Source organism: Peromyscus californicus, unplaced genomic scaffold (genome assembly GCF_007827085.1).
Source record: "Peromyscus californicus insignis strain IS unplaced genomic scaffold, ASM782708v3 Scaffold_11__1_contigs__length_118956290, whole genome shotgun sequence".
NCBI classification, from domain to species: Eukaryota; Metazoa; Chordata; class Mammalia; order Rodentia; family Cricetidae; genus Peromyscus; species Peromyscus californicus.
The window spans coordinates 43,853,842-43,877,662 of NW_026294402.1; the positions used below are offsets into that span (position 1 = coordinate 43,853,842).

The following is a 23,821-nucleotide window of genomic DNA, read 5'->3' on the forward strand; positions in this document are numbered from 1 at the left end:
TGCTTCTGAAGGACCAATCTTAGAAACCAGAGCAGAGATAGTTCCACGGTAGAGTTGTCCTCTGGGGTGTTGGCTTTGCTTGAATCTGTCTGTCCCTTGTCCAGTCTCTAGCATGTGTAGTGTGAGGAGGCAGGGATGTCTGAGGGTAGTGGTTTGGACAGATGCCCCTTTTCCCACTTCCAGGCTTGTTCACAGCTCCAAACTTTTAGGGTCTTGCAGGCCAGCATTGCCCCGACAACAGAAACTTGTCTCCTTAAAAGAGAGCTAGAAATCAACCCAGTGAAAGGGGAATGTTCTTGGCACCTTAGAAATCAGGAATAATGACAAACAAGGTAGTGGCACCCACGGGCTCAGGCTCTGGGGAGCTGTCAGGGCATAATTTGCATGCTAAATATAATATTTTTAGCACCAAACTTTGGAGCACTTAACTTGCCCCGAGCATTTAATTATGGACTTGGATCTTCTTGCTGAACTTGAATGTAGTGCTAAGCCTTGGGAAAGGCTCTTGTCCCCAGGAGCACCCTGGTGCCAGAAGGTAAGCTAAGCAGGTCCCCTAGGGTAGCTCAGGGCCACCTATAACTTGGTGGCCATCTCCTGGAGTGGATCAAATCCCCATTGAGTCCAGAAACCCTAGGAAACTCTCTACTGCTGACCCACCTGATAATCAATGCACCCGCCACACACACACACACACACACACACACACACACACACACACACACACACACACGCGCGCGCGCGCGGACTCACCATGCCGTCAGTCTGAGGATGGATGATGATCTTGACCTGGCTGGGAAATTCAAAGTCTGTTTCATCATTAGAAGTCTTATGAGGACACTCAAGTGTACCAGCTTCGAGAGCTGGAGGAGACGACAAACAGGGAAAGAGAAGAGAAAGAGGAAGGGAGGCCTGGAAGTGGGGTGGGGAGGCAGGCCCCAGCGCAATCAGAGAAGAGCCCTGTCAGAGAGAAGAGGGGAAGAGGGCAGGGCAGGGGCGGGAGGCGGGGCAGGAGAGAGTTGCCCACAGTTGTCAGGAGGCTTCAAGTCTTTCTTCCAGACAGCAGATTGACAGCTAGAGTGGGCAGGGGGAGGGCAGGGCTCCACCCTCTCCCCCTTGAGCACTTGGGAGCAAAGGGATGGGAGGAGTGGTACCTGAAAACACATGGCAGAAAGGGGTATCCCAGGCTCCGGCTCTCCAAAAAGGCCCCGCCCCTGCTCCTCTTGGTGGGTTTGGGAAGGAAGTACTCAGAGCTCTCCCTCCCCATTTCCTTTCCCTGACATTTCCAATGTCTCCACATACCTGGAGCCCATTCCTAGACCATCCTTGTCTCTAGAGACTGACTACATGGCTTCCTTCACCTGTTGTCTGGTCTTCCCTGTGCCAAATGGTTCACTGTCCTCCTGGGCGCAAAGACAGAGTCTGTATCTGTGACTTCAGAATCTCTCTGTATAGAGCAGCTTTGGACTTTTCCTTCCCTGATAGTCCGCTCCTCTTGTCCCAGGGGGCCACTCAGGCCTGGACTTATTTATTTATTTATTTATTTATTTATTTATTTATTTATTTATTTATAGATAGAGAAAGAAAACCTGTTGGAGACCAGACCTTTACAGTGATACCCAAGGGTCCCTGAAAACAACTATTCCTGCTTAACAGCAGGTGGTGGAGGTTGAGCAGGGACAAAGTGAACAATGGCAAGAGGCTAGAGTCTGGGTGTCTTGTGTTTCTGGGGGTCCTTTCCTGTATATTACATGCCTGTAGCTCTGCTATACCAAGCGAAACAGGAAGCTGGTAGAGAGAAAATACAGTGTCTTCTAAGTGAAAAGACCTAAGTGACCCATCCCCAGCTTTATGGATAAGGCTGAGAAGACCCCGATAAGAATAGTTTCTATTCCCGTTTGTTTTCACTCTGCCTAGGTTACTTCCAGAGCAGGGAGCAAGGTAATAATGGCTGCTGCTCTCTCTAGAGAGATCCTTTACCCCCAGGTGGAGTCATAGAGAGTTAATTAAAAAAAAGAAGTTCACCATGGAGGTTGCTAGGTATGCAGCTCAGTTGGTAGAGAGCTTGCTTAGTGTCCATGAGGCCCCGAGTAGAGTTCAGTCCTTAGGACCACAGACATCAGGAATGTCTACATGCACATGCGTACACACAGAATCCTGGCACTGGGGAAGAAGTTGGCTTGGGAGGGTTGCTGCAAGTGTGAGGCTAGCATAGCAAGTTCCAGGCCAGCCAGGGCCATCTCAGAAGCCTATCTCAGGAAGAGAAAAGAGAAGGAAAATGCCAGCCACACGACCATAACATTACTTTGGAACTTTGAGCTATGGGCACACATATGACCTTCCACCCCGAGACTCGAAGCAGAGCTGAGACAGAGAGAGGAAGCCAGCCACCCAAGTAGAGATCAAGTTGATAGGTGCAGTCATGTGGGAGAGGAGGCAAAACCATTGAGGAGATAAGAAAGATGGCGTTTATGAAGACACCAAGCTAAGAAGCCATACTATTACCTTCTGGGTTATCTGGGTAGCCTCACCTTCAAACACTATTTTGCTGCCCCAGGCATGTACAGCATGAGGAAGGGAGCCACAGGAAGCCATGCTCTGAGCTCCATCCAGGGCAGGGGAAAAGATGGGGTGGCCAAGAGAAGAAGGTCAGAGTCACATTCAGAGCCAGAAGGGCTGGCAGCATGGGCCTGATCCCATCCTTCCTTCCTGTCAATCCTCAGGCAGTACCACCATCCTCTTCCTACTTCCCATCCTTTTCTTGAAGTTGCTTCATCCATCATCTGACCGCCCGTTATTACACGCAGAGTCCCCTCCTGCACCCTGCCCTGCTCTTAGGGCTGCAGACATGGTGCTTTGGCTTAAGCTACACTAAGCTGTTTGACTGCTGGAGCCTTTTGTACTGTGGTCTGCAGATCATCTTAACACTGTGGTCTCTGCAGTCACCACCAGCGAGCCAGGGACTTGCCCTTACCTTGGAGTGACTCTGCACTGTTGTAGATGTGTTCCAAGATCACAGCCATCCCAAAGCCCAGAAAGAGTCACCCTTCCTTTCCGGAATGTACTGGCATGGGAAACTAGGCAGCTATGTTCTACAGCATCGTTCTCCACAAGGCCCCCAAAGCCTGATTATCTGTGCTCTATTCCAAGAGAAAAATTCCTCTTGTTTAGGAGAAACTGCAAGAAACTGAAATGTTGAGTGCTTATTAACTGCCTTGCCATTTCATAGGCTTGGCATCAGATTTAACCACGACAACACCCTAAGGACACAAGCGCTGCTAAGTGGTGTGACTGAAGCAAAGGAACTTTCAGCAACTTGAGGTTTTTGCAAGGCTGTGCCGCAGGAGAGCTTTGTATTCAGGTCTCCTGCATGGGCCCACCCTACTCCAGCTTCCTTCCCAGCTTCCTTCCCCAGCTTCCCTCCCCTGGCACATGCTAGCCTGGCTCCTGCCCTTTGCCCTTTACATGACATAGCACAAAACCTTCCAGCTCCCATTGCCTGTAATCTAACTAAGCACCATGGATCATGCATGGGTGTCCTGGGCACGAAGACGGGGGAGAACAGGATGCAGGAATAGTTAGGTCGTATACCTGAGCAAGCAATAGGGCAGACAGCAAGAGGTGCCAATTCAGTGCCTTCAAGAGGGGTGGCCATCTCCACCAGGGCAAGCAGGAAAAGCTTCATAGGTAGAAATAAGTGGGTTGGATCTGGGCAGTGGGGAGCTATGTAGGACCCCATCAGGCACAGATGGGGGGACTCAGCATTAGCACGAAAGGTTGTGGTATTATCCTGGGGCTGGTGAGCTCCATAAAAGGATGCTCCTGAACAGATGACCAGAGCAGTCATCTGTGTGTCCAGAAGCCCAGGGGCCTCCTCTGGTGGCTGCTCTCCCCTCTCTCACAAGCCTGCAGACTGGCTTCTTCTCTCTGCATCTTTACTCTGTGCCACCACCACCCCGTACTTTCTCAGTGCTTATAGGATGCATCCATAGGTGTCTCTAGCCCCCAGTAGTTTTCTGCAGATCCCATCTGAGAAGGTCACACAAGCCAATTGGAACTTCTGGCCTGCAGTTTAACTCCCTTGGCTGTAGCTTGCTAAAATGTACTACTCCTTCTGGTTTCCCAGTCTCACATCCGGGAGGGTTTCACCCACTGACTCCTCAAAGCACAAGAAGCCACCTAAACAAAGGTTTAGAATAGAAAAGAAATTCACCTCTGTACATGGTAAGGACAGAGCAGGTAAGTGGAATAATGTTGAAGAGAAAGGACAAGAGCCGGAAGACAGAAGAGGAACAGAGTGAAGGTGAGTGCCCATGCATGCTGGGGCTGTGTGATCCAACAGCATTCTCACAACAAAAATTCTTCTACAATCTGAAGCTGGAGCATCCACAGGCCTCCCTGTCTAGGGGTAACATCTAGGGAAAGTCTACAGTTAATAAAGTGTAAAAGGAAGACTCTAGCCCAGGTTTGTCTGGCCACCTCTAAATCCTCTGTCATAGCCTGGAATCCCAATTTCCTACCACAGCATCCAGCTTCCCCATTACACACAACTCCTAGCGGGTCTTTGGAATTGATTGGACATTCAGGCTCTATCTATCCATCCTTTAATTGGAAGGAGATGGGAGCTCTCATCCTCTCACAGTGAGACTCAAGGTAGACATCAGAGTCTTGCCCACTGGGAAGACTTCACATTGTTTGCCTGTAGAAATAAGTCTGTCCCTCCCACATTTTGGAGCTTATGGAGTACCTCCACGTCTACCCAGCCTAGCCTCTGGCCCTACTCAGGTCCATCCATGTCATCTTCAATATTTACATCTTTCAGGAGGCTCTTTCTGATCAACCCAATGCTTAGGTTGGAAACTGACTGGAGAAGAGATAACGAAGGGGAGGTCATAGGCTAATTCTATCCACATATGGCTACTTCAGTTTAACAGTATTAAAAATGTGATCTCTCAGCTACACTCACCATATTTCAAGGACTCAGTGCTACGAGTTGCTAGTGGTACCCTACTAAGCAAGATAGATCCCAAAGACTTCTTCCCTCCTTTACAGTCCTGTTGGAAATACCAGTCCTAGATTAGGAGTTTGGGGACCTTCAACTAAGACATGGATAATGGGTGAGGGACAGATTTGTGGATGGGAAGGGAATGTTCACTTTGGGTTCGTTTTGAATTTAAGGGTTCTCTGGGCCCTCTTTATAGAGATGTCCAATAAGAAATTAGGGTCCCAATTTCTAGCACTCCCATCCTTAGGCACCTTAAACACAGTGGAAACCTACCAGGGACCTGCTTCCAGCAATTTTAAGGACCTCCCTTAAACCCAACCTAAAATATTCCTCCATAACTGAGAAGGCAGGTGGGTCCAAATGAAGCTCACGGTGTATGTGTCTATCCAGGGCAACTTGAAAATACAGCAGACAACAAAGTCCTCTTGTTCAATACTGAACCCAAACTATTGTCTCTGTTAGCTCTTAGAGGAAGTGATTCAAAGAAGCAGGGATCTGAGGATCTCCGTGCAAAGTCATGATCATCAGAGCCAAAGTAATTCAGAGGCACAGTCCTGACCACACTTCCAGGATACCCTTGTCATGTACTAGATAATGAATGCCAAAGCATTCTCCCCAACACCTTTCTTCAAGGTTATCCTGACACCCTTCCTTATAGGATAAGCCAGGCACCATCTTCTCCTGTGGTTCCATCATCAACATTCCCTTTGGTTGCTCCGAGCTTACCTGGATGTGAGTATGTGGTCCCTGTATCTCCTCTGGCTCTTCTGGAATCCTAGACTTCAAGCTCCATCAATATTCTCAGGTTCAAGAAGGGCACACAGACCTGCCCCTCCTCTCCTTCTGCTGAATGTTTTAGGAGACAGAACTGGGGGTATTTTCTTAGTTACAGCAGGCAGCTGGTATAGTATAGGGACAAACAATCTGTTGGATATTCCCAGAACCCAGGAATTTCTACCACATGTCTGGGGAAGACTTCCTATAGGCATGGTTTTGTTGAGAAAGGGCTCAGAGAAAGCCTTGGGTATGCCCCCTGGTGGTCATCCTAGGCCCTGGCTCCTCCACTTCAGAGTCATGGTGCTCATTCACATCAGGGTCTGCCCTGCAGATTGTGGGTATATTTAAAGAATCCCTCATCAGGATATTTTTTTTTTTTTTTTGGTTTATCAAGACAGGGTTTCTCTGTGTCTTTTTGGTGCCTGTCCTGGATCTCTTGCTCTGTAGGCCAGGCTGGCCTTGAACTCACAGAGATCTGCCTGGCTCTGCTTCCCGAGTGCTGGGATTAAAGGCGTGTGCCACCACCACCTGGCTCATCAGGATATTCTCATGTGTAGACTAGCCTGATAGCTGCTTCTCGAGGACACAGCCCAGTCAAATGCTGACCCCGGGTTTACCATTGGCTGTCCCAAAGCTGCCCAGAGCCCAGCTGGAGATGGTCTAGAGATCCTGGGACAGAGGAAGAGAGGTTGCCAAAATGAACTCATACCCTAAGCAGGGTGCCACATAGAGTAGCAAGTCTTCTTTGCCCCATCTTTCACCATGATGATGCCAGGGTGCTAATGGGGTGGGGAGATGAGGTAGAAGAGAGAACCTGCCCTCCTCATACTCTTCTAACAGCCACTGTCTCACAGATCACTGAACCAGACCTACAAATACACACAGTGGATATTAGCAGTCCTGGCCCTTACCCAACCTGCCCACAGCTGATGGGTAGACCAATGAGTGGGTGGCCTATATGTGTTCATAGAAAGCAGTTCTCTGAGCAGCTGAGGGGGAAGAAAGGAAGTCCCTGTTTCTGCAGCTCCACCGGAAGCCCAGACAACCCCCTTGCACTACCAACTTCCTCTCAGCTGCCCTGCCTCCTCCATTGCATGTATCTACACACCAATTATACACATGTACAAGTATTATACATTTATATCTCCATCTCCTTTTAGCTACCCTGCCTGCTCCCTCACATGGGTTCACAGATGCATCCTATATTCACACATGCATTATGTATACACCTGCAACTTCTCTTAGCTGCTCTACCTCTTTTCACATAAACTCACACACAAGTATCATATATGTACATGGACCACATCAGATAAATCACACATGCATGCACACACAGTCACCCAACTCCCCTCAGCTGCCCCCTCTCTCCTCCCTCATGAGCTCACACACATATATCGTGCACACATATAACATATCAGATACTACAGACACACATATGCCATATTAACCCCATTGGCTCCCATGGGTACCCAGCTGATCCATGTGTAATTGGAAGAATGAGATCATCAGCTTTATTCACTCTGGAGTTTGGAAACTGACCATATCAATGGGCACAGAGAAGCATGAGGTTGGAGACAGGAAACTGGCATCCCATAGATGAGCATATATCTGCAGCTTGGGCACATTCTTTTATCACTCCCAAGATATATGATACCAGAGACTGAGACCAGTGCCACCAGAAGCTATGGTCATCATTGTGACAGGAGCCTGGCTGAGACTAACAGTGAGCAGATGCGTCCTCTGAGCTCCAAGTGCATACTCCCAATGTAGAGCAGGTGTCTGACTCTCCTGCTCTAGTCTAAGGTGAAACACCTAGAATACAAAATTGGAGATGAGAGGAGCCCTCTATCCTCATCTCTAGGCCTTTATTTTGGGGTGTTCCTTGGGATGCAAGGGTTCCATTACTCTCAGGCAAGCAACAGAAGGTGGCAGGGGCTGGAAAGGAAGCTTAGCATGGACACATGAGCTCACTTGAAAAGAAGGAAGAAGAAGGGTAGACTGGAGATGACTTGGAGGGGAGCTGGAACCAGTTTTCCAGGCACTCTGTAGCTCCCCAGCTCACTGGAACGTCTTCCCTTCCTTCTGTCACCTGGGACAGTGGTTCCTCTCAAGATCAAATGGGCAGGTGGGAAGTGGCCTCTCCAAAGCCAAGTTTCATTTCACAATCCTCTCCCCTTCCAGGCAAAGAGGCCCTGTTATATCTAAACTTCTGTCTGGGATTCAGGCTCAGAACCTCCCAGAATGGCTAGCAAAGGCTCCTTGCCCTCCAGGAAGGTCACGATTCCCCGTTTTTGGCTTCGAAGGGCCAGCTGCAGAGGTGTGCAGCCAACTCCATCCTTGACGTCCAGCTGGGCACCGGCCTTCACCAGCACTTTGAGGATGGCTGTGTTGGCCTTGAGAGCAGCCAGGTGGGCAGGTGTCCAGCCCATCTTGTTGCAAGCGTGGACGTCAGCACCATGCTCCAGAAGGTGGATGATGCTCAGGATGGTCTCCTTCTTCACTGCCAGGTGGAGAGGAGTCCAGCCTGACTGCTCAGCAAGATTGGGGTTGGCCCTGCCCTGTAGCAGTGCCAACACCACCACCTCCTCCCCATGGAAGGCAGCCAGGTGCAGGGGAGTCCAGTGCATACTTCCAAGAGCATCCAGGTCTGCATGACTCTTGACCAGCAGACGGATGATCTCCACGTGGCCCTTGTAAGTTGCTAGGTGCAGGGGTGTCCACCCCTGTTGTGTGGGTAGCTCAAGCCTGGCCCCATATCTGAGAAGCATCTTGAAGATAATTTGCTTGCCCCTGGCTGCAGCAATGTGCAGTGGGCTGTAGCCACTGTGGTCAAGGGCATCAGGGAATGCCCCACTCTTTAGCAGGTGTTGGATGGCTCTCACTTTTCCCCTCTCCACTGCCAGGTGTAGAGGTGTCCTCAGGTTTCTCTGCTGAGCATTCAGCTCAGCCCCATGTCCTGTCAGTAGCTTGACCAGACCAATGTGGCCAAAGTAGGCAGCCACATGGAGGGGCGTCTTGCCGTCAGCCTCCTGTGGGTTGAGATCAGCCTGTCGGGAGACCAGAAGTCGTGCCACATTCTCAAAGTTATTCTGTGCAGCTAGGTGGAGTGGGGTCCAGCCTTCATGCTCCTGGGCATTCACCAGAGCCCCATGGTCCAGGAGCAGACGGGCAGTGTGGTCATCCCCATTCTGGGCTGCAAAATGTAGTGGGGCCCAGCCATCCTCATCTGCCAGGTTGGCATCAGCACCATGTGCCAGGAGCAAGGCACAGAGATCAGGTTGCTGGTCCTGGGTGGCGATGAGGAGTGGTGTATAGCCAGAGGCTGTCTGGCAGTCTACATCAATCTCATGGGACAGCAGCAGCCTCACTTGCTCCAAACTGCCCTGGGCCACTAGGAAGTGAAGGGGAGTCATCTTGTTCTCATAGACATGTAGTTCTTCATCACTTGGCATCTCGCTGTCAGAGAGCTGCTGTAGGACCCACTTCAAGGAGTCACCTGAGCCTGCTAAGATAAAGGGATAGGTTGAAAAAAATTGACCCATAACCTCTTCAGAGGTCACCTTACAAATCCCCCTGCCTCCTGGAGACACTTTGGTGAAACAGCCTAGACATGAAGACAATGACTTTCATGGTATCAAGGGTCATTGATTCTGTTAGAGCTTGGAGCCCATGGACTTCACAGAGGAGGCAGGATGGAGCTGGAACCCAGAGGCCTGGATGAAAATCCCTACTCCACCTCTGAACATCCCCTGACTCCTGCTAGTTTTGACCTCTTTGAGCCTCCACATCCAGCTCTTTAAAGGGGAGATGAACAATACTGGCTTGTCCTGCCAGTGGGAAGACAGGTTATTAGGTAAGAATGTTCAGAGAAGGGTCCAAGAAGAAGGCAGACTGTGAAAAATCAGAACTGCACTGGAACTTGGGCTTGTGTGATATAAGATCTCCAGGCCTCACCTCCTCCTGCTCCATCTACTGTGTACCAGAACTAAATAATGAGCACTGCCAAGGCCCAACCCTACAGGTTCTGATTTGTTTGGGGTAGGCACTGGACATACCTTTTCCTCATTGTTTTTTTCAAATAAGCCTAACTAACATAAAGCCAATTTTGAGAGCCAGTGCTCTATCTCTCACGACAGAAACAGGGGAATCTGATCTTTTAACGACACACACATGAAGGGAAACTGATCCAGAACCCCAAGGGCCTGGGTGTTTTTGAACCATCCCTGATGTGTGACAGGCTTGAGAAAGAGAGAGGGAGACACGGGGGATGAGCAAAGAGAATGGATAGATCCCACCCTTTCCTCCATGGGGAGTCTTTGGTCCCATCGCAGCAGGGCAGACTTACCACTGTGTGAAAGCTCCTGATTGACTTCCTCGCTGACCTGGGAAGGCATGTACAGGGTGGCTCATCAGTGATCAGCTCTGGTCCTCCCTGCTTTTCCTCTTTCCAGTGCTTTCTGTGACCCATCAGGATTCACATTCTACCCTTCCTGGGAAACCTGCCTATACCATTGCCTCTCCAGCACATGTATAGAGGAAATCACTCAGCAGGGAAATTCTAGGGCTTGTTCTTCATTCAGAGACTTCAGGGTATATCTCTCGAACCCTCTGATAGTCCCTGATAGTTCCCGTGTCAGAGTATAGGGACAGGAGACTTGAAGGATTATGCTGACGTCCACATCGTGACAGCTTAGGATAAGGTTCTTCCCAGGGCCACAGCACCCATGGCCTTAAGAGAACAGTTAGATAATTAAGGGAATGTGTCCTCCCCTATGGATTCTGGCAGCCCCCAGCTAGCCTCCCTGGGTTGGAGAGCTAAGTATGGGTTAGCTTGGCTTACAGTTCCCATGTTCCCCTCAGCAGTCCAGTGGCCTTGTAAATGACAGCCTTTGCCTATTCCTTCACAGACCAGCCAGAGACTATGGATGACACACAGTGGCTTCCAGCATCCCTACAGTGGCCTGCCCAGCCTGCCATATATACCTTGTGGGGCTGGCTCAGTGATGGTTTGCAAGACACCTTCCGGGTCAGGGTTTCACACTCAGGATCTGCCACAGGGCTCTGGAGCAGGGACAGCAGCATGTCTGTCTCAATGGTCACATCTGCTCCACAAGGATTAGGGGTATAGAAAAGGAGGTTAACAGGCAAATTCAATGGAGTTCATCACATTTTAGATATTACGTTTCCTGAGTTCTCTTAAACACATTCTTAAGTTCATGTATATTCCCATATGCCCACAATGAGGTAGGAAGCTGAGCCCTACCCTTAACATGGCCGGGATACACTTGGCAAATCAGTGACCCTCCCAAGGTAAGTCTTTTTTCACAAAAGGGGAAGGCAAGGACCAGGTAATTTCTAAGATACTCACCCCTCTGTGTGTTGTCCCTAGAGGACCAGATAACCCCATCCCTTCCAATCTATGACATTACAGACTCCACAGTACTCAAAGTCCCCAGAGATAGCTACAGAGCTCAGGGGCAGGACCAGGCTCAGATGCTAATGCTCCCATTTGCAGACTCTACCTCCCTTAGGCACACAGTAAACACTCTGACAAAATCCATCCTCAGCTGTGCAACTCAGAGAGTCTGCCTCCCAGCCCCACCCTGAAGATGTCTTCCTCATCTTTCTGAGCTCTAGTGCTTAAGGATGTCTCCTGTCCCTCCGTCTCCAGCTCTTTGGCACGGAATAAGGGGTAGGTACTTAGAAAGCATGGCCTCTTCTTGGGGTCTTGGTCCCAGCAGCGCTTCATCAGGTCTGCCATCTGATAGGCCTCCCCTGGCCACTCCACAGGCTGCAAGGGGGGGCCTCATGCCTGCAGCTACCCGGATGATGATGGTCATCATATTGAGCCCTACAAGGGAAGATCCAGGCTGTGCAGATTTCAAAAGGTGAGGACAGAGAGCTGGCAAGTGGGTGGAAGTTGGGAGGATCCTGACATGATTGGAATGCAGTAGCTGCCCTATACATGCTCAGGGAGTAGACAGCTGAGTCTGGGACCTACTTGAAACTCCGGTTGAGCAGCTGAGTCACTGGTCCAGCTCTAGCCAAGACTCAACATGATTCCCACATCCTTTTTTTCTGGGCAAAGGCAGCAGAAGAGACAAACAGGCTTGGGGAAAGGCTTTAGCTTTCCCCATTTTAAAGAGCAGGGGACTCAGGGTATTAGATCTGTGGAACAAGGTCAAGGCTGACATTTGCTCACTATTATATAAGCTCTAGCATTTGTGGGGTAGAGGAAGCAGAGTAAGGTAGTAATCCATGAGGTTTTCATACTCTGGTTCACAAAACCCATTACTCCTCTTGTGTTTTCCAACCGCAGCCTTCCACAGGCAGAGAGCCATGATCATCTTTTACCTGAATATGGTTTCTTCTGAGTGAGAATCTCCCAGATGACAATCCCAAAGCTGTAATGGGGAATATATTAGCTGAGAGACTTAGTCTAGTATCCATGATGCCTAGCCATGGGGACCCAGCCATCTCTACAATTGCAGGTGAAGCCTCTCCAGGTCTTCCTCATCTCTCCCCTTCCATCAGCACATGGAGGACTCAGTTCAGATCCTTGTCCTACCCTGCCTCTTAGCCATAGGGACCCAACTGGGGTAGCAATGTGTCATATGACATGGAGACAATTGTCCACTTACCTGTACATGTCATATTCAGGTCCTGGAGCCTTGCTGTTCTCCTGGAACATTTCAGGAGGGATGTAGCTGAGTGTGCCCCTCAGAGCTGATCTCTCAATGTACTGCATGTGGGTTGACTGCTCCATCCATCTGGACAGGCCAAAGTCTGAAATCTGGAAGAAAGCCAGATGCCAGGGACAGGGTAGCAAGAGGCACCTTCCAGAAGTCATCTGTGGTTCCTCCCCACTGCCCTTATCAGTACATCACATATGGTTTTCAACTTCACTGTCTCCCAGCTCTGCTAACATCACTAGATGAGCTTGAACCAGTTGTTCATCTTCTCAGAGCCCTAGTTTTCTCATCTGTAGGATGAAAACCTGTATACCTCTTCCAGGAGCATTGTTCTTCCCATCTCCATGGATCCTGGAACACTCACAGCATCTGTTTATCCTTCTCTCTTTCCAGCCTTTCAGACTGTCATTTACGGTTCATTAAGGGACAATGAGTTGGGGTTCTGAGACACCTCGTAAACCACATACCATCACGGTGGGTGGGTATTCAGACAGGGTGTACATGCATTAAGAACAAGTTTTACTCTTTTTTGAGACCCTTTCCCTGATTCAAGGAGCTCTCACTCAACTTTGCCTAACCTTGAAAAAAGTTTCGTAGAATTGCTTATATACTGCAACGAGGGTCAGCAAAATGAAGTAACAAAGGCATTATGGGAGTGTATAAGAAATATATAAGTATATATTGAGATAGAGTAAGAAAGTTCTCCCCAAGGAAGTAATGATCAGTCTGAGAGCTGAGATATGGTTAAGACTTTCTAGATAAAGAGAGGGTTAGAGGAACAGAATGTGCAAAGCTCTTGAGGGCAAAAGATTATTGAAGGTTTTAAGCACTGAAGAAAAGGGCCATTATGACTTCATAAAAATCTCCTTTATACATATCCCTTCTCTAAACAAAGAACACGAGGGGTAGAGATTATTCTATAAATATTACAAGTGTGGACCTGAGGGTGTTGATATGGGCACCACAAGCCCCAGTCTCATGTTCCAAAGTTGTCTGCTTACCCATCTCTGTTTCAGGTATAACCCCTGTGTTCACTATTTATCCAAACAGAAAATGGCTCAAACTCTTGGCTGGTTCAGTTATTGGCAGGTAGACAATCCTGCTACATGGAGGAGGTCTAGCATACATCACCAAGGCCCTCACCTTGACATGCATGTTCTTGTCCAGTAGGATGTTGCCTGGCTTGAGGTCCAGGTGGAGCAGGGGTGGCTTAATGCTATGGAGGAAGTTCATGGCCAAACTCGTCTCATGGATGATGCGGAACTTGAGTGGCCAACCAAGGTTGTGGGTAGATAGTGTATTCTCCAGGGAACCACTGGCCATGAACTCCATCACAATGCCCAGGGGCTGCTTGCATATCCCATAGATGGACACAATGTGTTGAAACTTAATCTTCTCCATTTTGATTGCTTCTTCAAAGAGACAACTCATCTCAGAGCTATGGAGAACCAGGAATGGGGTGGAAGAAAGGGCAACACCAATTACCAGGGCTATGGGCAGAACATAACAACTTAGTATGAAGCAAGCTGAGGAGACCCAGAGAAACCTCAGAAGCTTGCAAGGTAGTGGAAGGGAAGTGAGAGACTATGGGAACAGCCCAGGCAGCCAGGACTTGGGCTCAAGCTGTTATCAGTGAAAAGGCAAGGGCCTTGCAGGCTCGGGAGTCCCTCCATCCTGCAGAGCCAGCCATAAAAAGCCTGGAACACAGCCTGCCATTTATCCTGCCCACTTGCTTTCATATTCATCTCCCCTAGCAGCTTTTGAGCCCCTGGAAGACCAGTATTATGCTTCATGAGTCTGTTTTAAAATAACATCTATTACCATTTTGATTATGAAAATAATACATGCACCTCATAGAAAACCTAGGAGATACAGAGAGCTGTAAAAAAAAAAAAAAATTAAACTACCAGTAATCCAACCTTGCAGAGCTGGCCTCGACTAACATTTTAGTATGTTCTTTTATGACGTTTTCCAGGAATCTCTTTTCCCTTCCTCCCTCCCTTTCGCTCCTCTCTCCTTTCTCTGGAGTGCCTACATTGTTATTCTCCTGAAGCACAGTCTTTAGTGGATGCAGGGTAGTCTGTGTTGTGGATGAACTACAATCAGTACTCTTTGCCCCATCCCCACCCCCACCCCCCACGCATTGCCATGCACTGCACAGTATGTCTTTGTGGAAGTGAACTGAAGTCAAGACTTAAGGGGAAGCCCTGTAAAACAAGCATGGCAGGCCCTCTCTCTCACTTCACTGTGTGTGCCCACAGAGCTGTAAATATGCAAGTTTCGAGAGACTGGTTGGGAATCGCAGGGATGGGGATTAAGGAGGAATGGCATTTTGAAAAAGCAAGGTATTTGCCAAGCTGTGCTGGTGCTGCAGTGGGATGCTGCTGACAGCTGATGATGTGCTCTCAGGGTCACCCTGGGAAACCAGCCAGAGGGCCTGGCCTCCAGGAACATCTACCATTCCCCAGGCATCTGAGCAGGCGGTTACTTCAGGGTTAGCCTCCTTTAGCCCTTCTTTGTTATTCCAGACAGCTCTGGGGGTGTTTTTTACCATCCTCTCTCTTTCTCTTGGGTACGTGGAAACCAGAGTAACATCTGCCTCAAGGTGGACAAATTATGGGGGCTTTAGGTAACAGTCTTCTGACCTCAAGGCTTAGTTCTATCACTTGAGATGTGCATGACTTTGGACAGGACTCTCTGGGTCTGGGTTTTAACCTGCAGAATGAGAATAACAGTAAGTGCTCCACACAGCTCCCGTCCACACCCAGACTTCTGCAGTGGGTTTCTGCCTCTCCAGCCTCAGCTCCCATTGCCCTCAGGCCTCAGCGGGCAGTTCAAATCTCTCTCCCCTTATCCCAGCCTTGTCCACATCCCCCTGTATCTCCCCGATTGTCATTCTGCTCTCCTTCTCTGTCTCCTTTGCTAATTTAGAATGCTCAGCCCTTGCACTCATTTCAAGCTCTCTGCTCATCCCACCTCACACTCCAATATCTCTGCTCATGATCAGCATCTTCAATCAGACATTTGATGCTTCAATACTTCGTGTGTCTGAAGCTCGGCTCTTGATCTCCCCAGAAGACTGTCTTATGCACCTCAGCCAGTGTGCTCTCCATCCTCCAGGCCTCAGATAAGTCCTTGATGGATTCCTCTTTGACTCCTTACATCATTCCCACAATCAGTTCCACCACTGAAATACGGCAAGGATTTGGCTACTTTTTACTACCCCTACCATTTGCCTCTGAGCCCAAGCCTCCTACATAGCCTTTCTGCTGTTACCGCTTCCTCCAAACAAATACTTTCAAATATAAATGTACATAGGATAGGATGGAGAGATGACTCAGCAGTTAAGAGTACATACTGCTCTTCCAGAGGATCCAAGTTCTGTTCCCAGTACCCACATGAAGTACCTCCAGATCCAGGCAGATCTGATGCCTCTGGTCTCTGTGGACAACTGCCCTCACATACACATACCCCACTTTCACACACAGATGTAATAAAAATAAATCTTTAAAAAACAAAAACATCATTGCTCTGCTGGGAGCCATCCAATGGCTTTCTTCTCCTTCAGAGCCGAAGACAAGGGTCTCTCCAAGCCTGACAAAGGTCCTTGTGGTCTCCTCACCTTCACCCCTGCCATGGCTCCCCGGCGTCATTGCTTCCTAACCCATCCCTCTTTCTCTGCCCACATGCCGAGTGCGTTGTCCCTTCAGGAACTCTGCATGTGTTGTTTCCTCTGTCTAGAACACCTTTGCTCACAGAACCACGTGGCCTGCCCATTCATCTGCTTCAAAGACAACTCAGATTGCCTTAATTAGTGCTTCAGAAACAAGCCTGTATAAATGGCATCTCTACCTCAGTTCTACCAATCTTTATCCCTGCACATGCAGATGACCCACAGATTAAGACTTCTATACCAAATCTATCCTTGGAAGACACCACTGCTCAACTCTCTTAGGTATATCAATTAAGAAAGTGTCCAGTAGTCCTAAGTGCTATAAATAAAAATTGCATTTGTTTATCTACCCATTGTTTCCTCTTAGAATCTAAGCTCCATGAGGGCAGGGGCTCAGGTTTGTTCACTTAAGGGTTCCTGGCTCCAATTACTACCTAAAGCACACAGCTTGTGAATGTTAACAATGTTAACACCAGTCTTTATTCTGACGTACACTTGACTCTTCTTGACGGAAGGGCATCTTACGCTCAGCATATGTGTGGACTTAGGACAGTCCTCCTCAAACATGGGATTCACGATCTCTTTTATGCCAAGGCCATCATTCCACAAATATCTGTTTAACAGTAACTATGAACCAGACACTAGCAGTGAGCAAAATAGACACAAGTTCCTATTGTCATAGAGTGACATTCTGGTGGGTCCTGTCTTCCTCTGGCATGCCGGGTATACTTCAGCACCCTTTTGTGTTATGCTTCCTGTGGTCAACTAGCCTCCATTCCTTTCACTCCATCTCCACGACTAGCACTATAGTCTGCGTCTCCATCACCTCCTGCCTGAAGACACAAAGAGTCTCCTAACAAGAACAGCATCCATTCGACCCTTTCCAGCCCATCCCCAAGCTGCACAGATGATTGTTTCCCTTCCACACTTGTCCTGCAATCTAGTTGTAGAGCCCTCAGTGGCTTTCCTCGGCTCCTTCGTGTCTTCAGCTCCTGCTGTAAGGCCTCTTCCTTACCGTTGCGCACACTTTGTCCTTCTTGTCACAGGTCCTTCATATCCCCATCGCATACAAACACTCTCCTCAGCTACTTAAGTCACGCTCATTCTTCACATTTCAGCTCCAGGGTAACTTTCTCAGAGAAGGTTTTCTGATCTCAGGCACACTCTGTCGGGAAGAGCTCAAAAGACCATTCATTCCCGCACGTGTCACAGGTGCACAGATTACATGGTTAATGTCTCTCTCCCTCTGAGCTGCAAGCTCCAGAGAGTGGTATCATGTCTACTGCACTCACCATTTCCTCCCAGGGTCCAATATAGTGCTGGGCCCATAGAGAGCAATTAGCCTTCATCAAGTGGATGGATGGATGGATGGATGGATGGATGGATGGATGGATGGATGGATGGGTGGATGGATGGATGGATGGGTGTGTGGGTGGATGGATGGGTGGATGGATGGGTGGATGGGTGTGTGGGTGGATGGATGGGTAGATGGATGGATGATCTAATAAAGCAGTAGTCATAAAGCTCCAAATATAGCCATTCATACATAACACACACTAGTTACAGTTATTAACAATTTTACTATTCCTTTCCACTCCTAAGAACTTGAGAAGGAAAACTAGGGGCAGTTTTTTTTTTTTTAATCACAGTTACAGTATAGAAAGGTCAATGCCATCCATTTCCTCGTACTATTTATTAACATATTTCTTTGTGTGCATGCATGCGTGTGTGTGTGTGTGTGTGTGTGTGTGTGTGAATGTCCATGTGTTACTACTTGCATGTATGGGTGTGGAAGTCACAGGACAACTTGCAGGAGTCAGTTTTCTCCTTCCACCTGTGGGTACTGGGGATCAAGCTTGGCTGCAAATGCCCTTCTATGCCAAGTTATATCACCAACTTTCCTCATGTTCTTTATTTCAAAGACTATACACAGTTTGGACAAATCTCAGAGTCATCTGGCCCTATTCCAAAGCCAAGAGTACTCTATGCAGAGAAGAGCTAGTACAAAAGCCGCTATTGGGGGACGTTGTCAAGTCACAGAAAACAGAACAAATAGCACCTAAGTGAGAGTCACTGGGTTCCCAGTAGGTGCCCTAGAGGCTTTCTGGGAGCCTCTTTCATACTCAGGGATAACTTCCCAGATGTTTCCTTCCTGGCTGTGAGGCGGGGAGCACATAGCAGGAACACACCATAAAGCCAGAGGCAGGAAAAGAATGGCTGTAACACACACTATGACAGCCAGGGTCCAAAACTGGCAGATATCATGAGACTTTGGACTTGACTTTCCAGCAGGATTTATGTCTCCCGACAAGTGTGTCCTGCCCTCAGTTTATCTCCTATGGAAGGCCAGCAGTGTGGTATCAGCTACCTGGTGATGTCCTCCGGGGCCAGTGTCCAGCCTCCAGTCCTCTCCAGCCTAAAGTGACTGACATGGAAAGGGAGAAGGTGATAACGTACAGTCATTGAGCAAAATGCCACATTTATTGGAAAGCTCAGTCCTGTCCAGAAAAGATGGGTAAGGAGGAGTGTGTTTGAGCACCATCACACAAGAGGAAGGAGGCAGAGCAAGGTTGAGAGGCCAGACAGATGGAGGCACTTTTGCAAGGTCGTTCCTAGTCACTTTTGACTTTTGGAGCTGCTAACAAGCTCCAAAATATAAATATAATATTATATTAATATAAATATAAATACAGTAGTTATTTATCTACTGTATTGTGGGCTCAGAGAAAAAGCCTAGGCTGGAGAATTCAGGTCACAGAGGCCCATTCAAAAGCACCTAGACAGTGGCCAGCCTCAACCCCAGCTCCTCCCTCCCTCGGAGCTCTCTAGACTAAACACTTGCTCTACCTCAGTCTCTCCTCTGTGGAAGCGGGCGGTCAGCTACCTGGTGGTCTCCTTCTGGAGGCACAGGCAGCACTTGATGGCATACTGGGTCCTCCAGCGCTTGTGTCTTGCCTGGAACACCTGACTGAAGCCACCACTGGCCACTCGGCGCCATTCTTCCTCAAAGTCATCTCGGGTGAAGGTGGTGAGGCCGCCCAGCTGCTGCTCCAAGGGGTCGCCTGCCATGGGGTCCCGAGGCCTCCTGGCCCTGCGTGGCACCATACACTCCCGTGCACCTCTGCACCTCACCTTGCTGTGGCAGCAAGCTGGGTGGTGGCCTCAGAAGCCTCTGCTTCCTGCTCTTCAGGTCTGGGAGGGTGAGAATGATGAGGTGAGAAGGTCCTCCCCACTTCTCTCCCTGTCAAGGTGGGGAAACCCCCGCCAGTCCAGAGCCTGAGGCTGCAGAAGGGAGGGAGAGAGCTGGTCCTGGAAGTGGGGGTGTCCCTTTGAGGTAGATTTTCCTTCCTCAGCCTAGACTAGCTCAACCTAAGCAGAGCTAGGGAGAGGCAGAGCTGTACCTGCTGCTGGAAGTCAGAGTACAGCAGGAGAGGCTGGTCCGGCATTGTGGTCCAGTGTTAAGGGGGAGCAGGCTGGTTTTTATCTTCCTGCTCACCTCTACAGAGAACTTAGTGTTCCTGAGAGTGGAGACCTGAGCCCTACTTTCTCCTTGGAAAGCATGGGGTGTAGAATATGCCACGGGGTTGTTTTTCTGGTCTGAATCAGACCGGTTAAACTCTTCTCTTGTTACTATTGTTTGTTTGCTAACTAGTCTTCACATCCTTGAGGTCAGCAAGGAAGGTCAGCTGGAGCAGAGATGGGCTTCAGCTGGACTCTGTCTGCAAGGAGCATTCCTTCCTATCTGCACGCCACTGTTCTGAGGCAGGTGCTGCTGGGGACATTACAGCAGGCAGATCCTACCTCACCTGCAGCAGGACAGATGGACTGAAGCCCGCAGGGAACTTGAAGAGTGACCAAGTTCAAGTTTGAAGAGTCTACCACCAGAGGAGGACATGCTAGATTGTACACCCAAATCTCCAGAATCCCCTGGCATACCTTAGTTCACTGAGCTCCTAGGAAATGGAAAGGCGAAGGTAGTCTCAGTGGAAGCTGGGCAACTTGCCCCTTCCATAACATTTTGCAAGGACTCTCCAGGATGAATGATGAAGGGCTGAAGACTGGGCCTGGAGACAGTTGTCATGGGGACCAGGCATGGCCACTACTGCCTGAACATTAGCTTTGTTCCAGGACCAGTAGCTATCTGCTTACTACGTGTACTTTATAGACATTTTCTTGTTTAAACCCACAATGGTGTTATGATGTCAACATCTATTTACAGACAAGAGAACTGGGTGTGAAAACAGTTCATTCCACACAGCTATTGGATTAAGTGGTGACTGATACTCAAACCTAGATCTCTTGGTTCCTTCGGAAATGGGCTGGGTGCAGTGGTATGAGTTGTGCTCTCTGGAAGAAGGTGGAGATGAAGGTGAAGATGAAGTGGGCTATACCCAGAGCTGTTTGGGGGGATTTGTTCACTCTGCCCCCCGAAACTGTCAATAAACTGAACCTTGATTCAGAGGACGGAGTCCACGCTCAGTTGGCCAGAATAAACCATAGAGTGTTTTGGAGGACTCAGATGGGGAGAGAGGGACACAGGGAGGAAGAAGGAGGGGTTAAGGAGTTTCACAGGCCTTTTTGGATCTTGGAGAAGGAGAGAGAAGGGTCGGCTGGGCTTTCCTCCATCATGTTTTGGATCTACTAGGTTCATACCCTACTATTTGACTCCCGAGTTTTATTAATAATAGAATAATTTAGATAATTGTTTCACAGAGCAGCATTCCGAAATGATGTCAGAGGGAAAGCTCTGGCTCACTTAGGCTGGACCAAGGCAGGGCCTCAGGAGCACCCCTTCCTGCATCTCCTTCCCCAGGGACCTGGGAGATTTGGAAGACAAGGAACTCTGCAAGCTGAGAAAGGGAGAGCTGGAGGCCAGACGGAGGTCTCTGGCCTCCTGTTAAGTGAGTAAATGTGGAGACTGGAAACTTGAACAGCCCCTTGTCCCCAAGAAGTCTCACTCAGACCTGGACCTCCTCCAACATTTGGAAGATCAACTTAGGTTCCTGGAGGAAAATACAGCGACAAACTATCCGGATCATTTTGGCAGTTCCCAGTCAAACCTACATGGGATCTCCAGGAAGAGCAGGACATGGAAGCTTTCGGTGCTGTATTCAGAGGTTCACAGGAGGGTTAAAGGAAGCATCACCCCTGGAGCATACCCAGGGCTCAAGGCAGGCTGCCAGAACCTCAAAATAAAACAACACTGTGGGTTTCTCATCAAGGGGAAGGTATATGGATGTGTCGGAGCTCAGGTTTTAATGCTGAGCCACCTGTGGAAACAGGCCAGCTGTACCTTTGAGCACTCTGGGACATCAGGCAACATGTGAAGAGTTTGTCTAAAGCCACTACAGTGTTCCTCCTCTGGTCTCTCTAACATGGGCCAGGACAAAGTCTTTGGATGAATTCTAGGAGAAATGAGCCTTCCTGGGTGCATGGTCACCAAGGTTGTGAGTCAGTGTGGTGACCCAGCAGTCCTGTAAGAATCTGGGCACTGCTGAAATCCAGTGGAGCCTTTCTCCAAACCAGAATAACAAGTCATTTGCATACAGGGAAGTTGCCCTATTTGTCTCCATCCTCCACACTGTGTTCTGACAGGCTCTGACCTCCAGCCTGTGTGCGGAGGGGAGGGTTGGTCACCCTAAAGGAATGAATGCAATCAGGAAGCTGGGACATATGCTCTAGAAGAAGGAGAAAAAGAGAAGAGAAGAGAAGAGAAGAGAAGAGGAGAGGGGAGGGAAGAGGAGGGGGAGGAGAGGAGAGGAGGAGGGGAGGAGAGGGAAGGAAGAGGAGGGGAAGGGAAAGGGAAGGGGAGGGGAGAAGATCAACCATAGCAGCAATGGATGACTTTTTTCTCCTTAGCAGTTATTGGGCCTTATTTTTATTTATTTTTTTTTTATTTTCCAGATCTCTCTGGTTTTTCCATCTGTAAAATAGAATGATTTGGCCATAGGAATATCCATTCACTCATACCTTACACCAACATTAAATCTAAATGGAGCATGGACTTAAATATGAAATAGAAACATAAAACCTATAGAAAAAAATACTCTTTTTCCTTTACTTTTTTGAGACAGGTTTTAGTATGAGTTCTAGGTTGACCTTGAGATCACCATGTAACCAAGTTCAACTCATGGTCCTCTTACCTGCCTCCCAAGCATTGGGATTGCAGGTGTGTGTCATTCCTCCTGACCCTATAATACAATATTCCTGATCTAGGGTAAGGCAAAAATACTGAGACTTAAAATTTTCATAAAATGAAAAATTAATAAACTTAACATCAAAATGAAAAATGTGTACTCTGGGAAGAACCACACAAGATGATGAGAAGCTAAACCACACATAGAGAGAAAATATTTGTGAACTGAATCCTGGATAATCATGTCCTGCTGGTTCCTAGGATATATAAAGATATCTTCAAAGTTAATGGCAAACAAGAAAAAATAATTACAGTTATCCAGTTAGAAAATGGGGAAGAGGCCGGGCGGTGGTGGCGCACGCCTTTAATCCCAGCACTCGGGAGGCAGAGCCAGGCGGATCTCTGTGAGTTCGAGGCCAGCCTGGGCTACCAAGTGAGTTCCAGGACAGGCGCAAAGCTACACAGAGAAACCCTGTCTCGAAAAACCAAAAAAAAAAAAAAAAAAAAAAAAAAAAAAGAAAGAAAATGGGGAAGAGACTCAAACATGTTTTGCTGGGGAAGATATACAGATGGCAAATACGGACATGAGAAGATGCTCAATGTCATTAGCTAATAAGCAAATACAAATTGAAGCTACAATGAGATGTCAGTGTATATGTAACAGAATGGTTAAAATAAATAACAGGGCCAAATACGGATGAGAAAATGGACCACATATGCATTGCCAGTGGAGATATATAGAATGGCCCAGCCACTCTGCAAGACAGTGAGGCAGTCTCCGAGAAGATTAAATACATAATTACTAAATGACTTAGCAATTGCCCTCTGGGGAAATAAATCCCAGAGAAATGAAAACCACATTCACATCAAACACTGCACACGATGTGAATTGTTGTTTCCTATGGAATAGCAAAAATGTGTGAAACAGCAGAGCGGGTGAAAGGTTAAACACATTGAGGCAGATGTGCGATATGGAACAATTCCCAGTGACTATTGACAGGCACAACTTAGTTGACCTCTGGGGAAGGACAATGATTTTCAAAACCAGTTTTAAAGGGCGTACATACTGTACACCCCCATTCATACCCCTGAAATGACACAATTATAAGGATGGAAAAGAGGGTGGTGGGTGTCAGAAGTGGGGTGTAGAGGAATGTGGATGCAGCTGCAAAATCCTTATGAGGAAACTGTCCTCCATCTTGACCGTGGAGGCAGCCCCATGAATCTACATGCGATGAAATCACAGCAAACTTGAAACAAATCGGCACAAAATAAAATAGCATTCATTCATTTTTCAGGGGACCAGACCCCCCCTAAATGTGGGCGGTACAGTCCCCCATGGGCTAGGGTCCTAGACTAAATTAAAAGGAGAAAGCAAGCTAAGCCTTACCACTCATCTTTTCCTGGGGACGCAATGTGACCAGCTGTGAGGTCCTTTCTGCAATGATGAAGTCTACCCTATAAATAAATACTCTAGTCCGGTGGTTTGTTACAGCATGCAAGGAAACTGATATAAACACTTGCAGAAATGTGTCCAGTAA

The 23,821-nt window shown here is 48.3% G+C and overlaps 1 protein-coding gene across 1 annotated transcript; it reads right to left on the reverse strand.

Moving 5' to 3' along the window:
- Positions 1–10: 10 nt before the first annotated feature.
- Positions 11–21,843, reverse strand: Ankk1 (ankyrin repeat and kinase domain containing 1). Its single transcript, XM_052759942.1, is given in 9 exon segments — positions 11–9,284; positions 10,125–10,184; positions 10,741–10,881; positions 11,480–11,574; positions 11,576–11,630; positions 12,134–12,183; positions 12,421–12,572; positions 13,615–13,909; positions 19,029–21,843. Coding segments are annotated over 9 exon segments (2,373 nt in total). The 5' UTR covers positions 19,250–21,843; the 3' UTR covers positions 11–7,980.
- Positions 21,844–23,821: the final 1,978 nt, after the last annotated feature.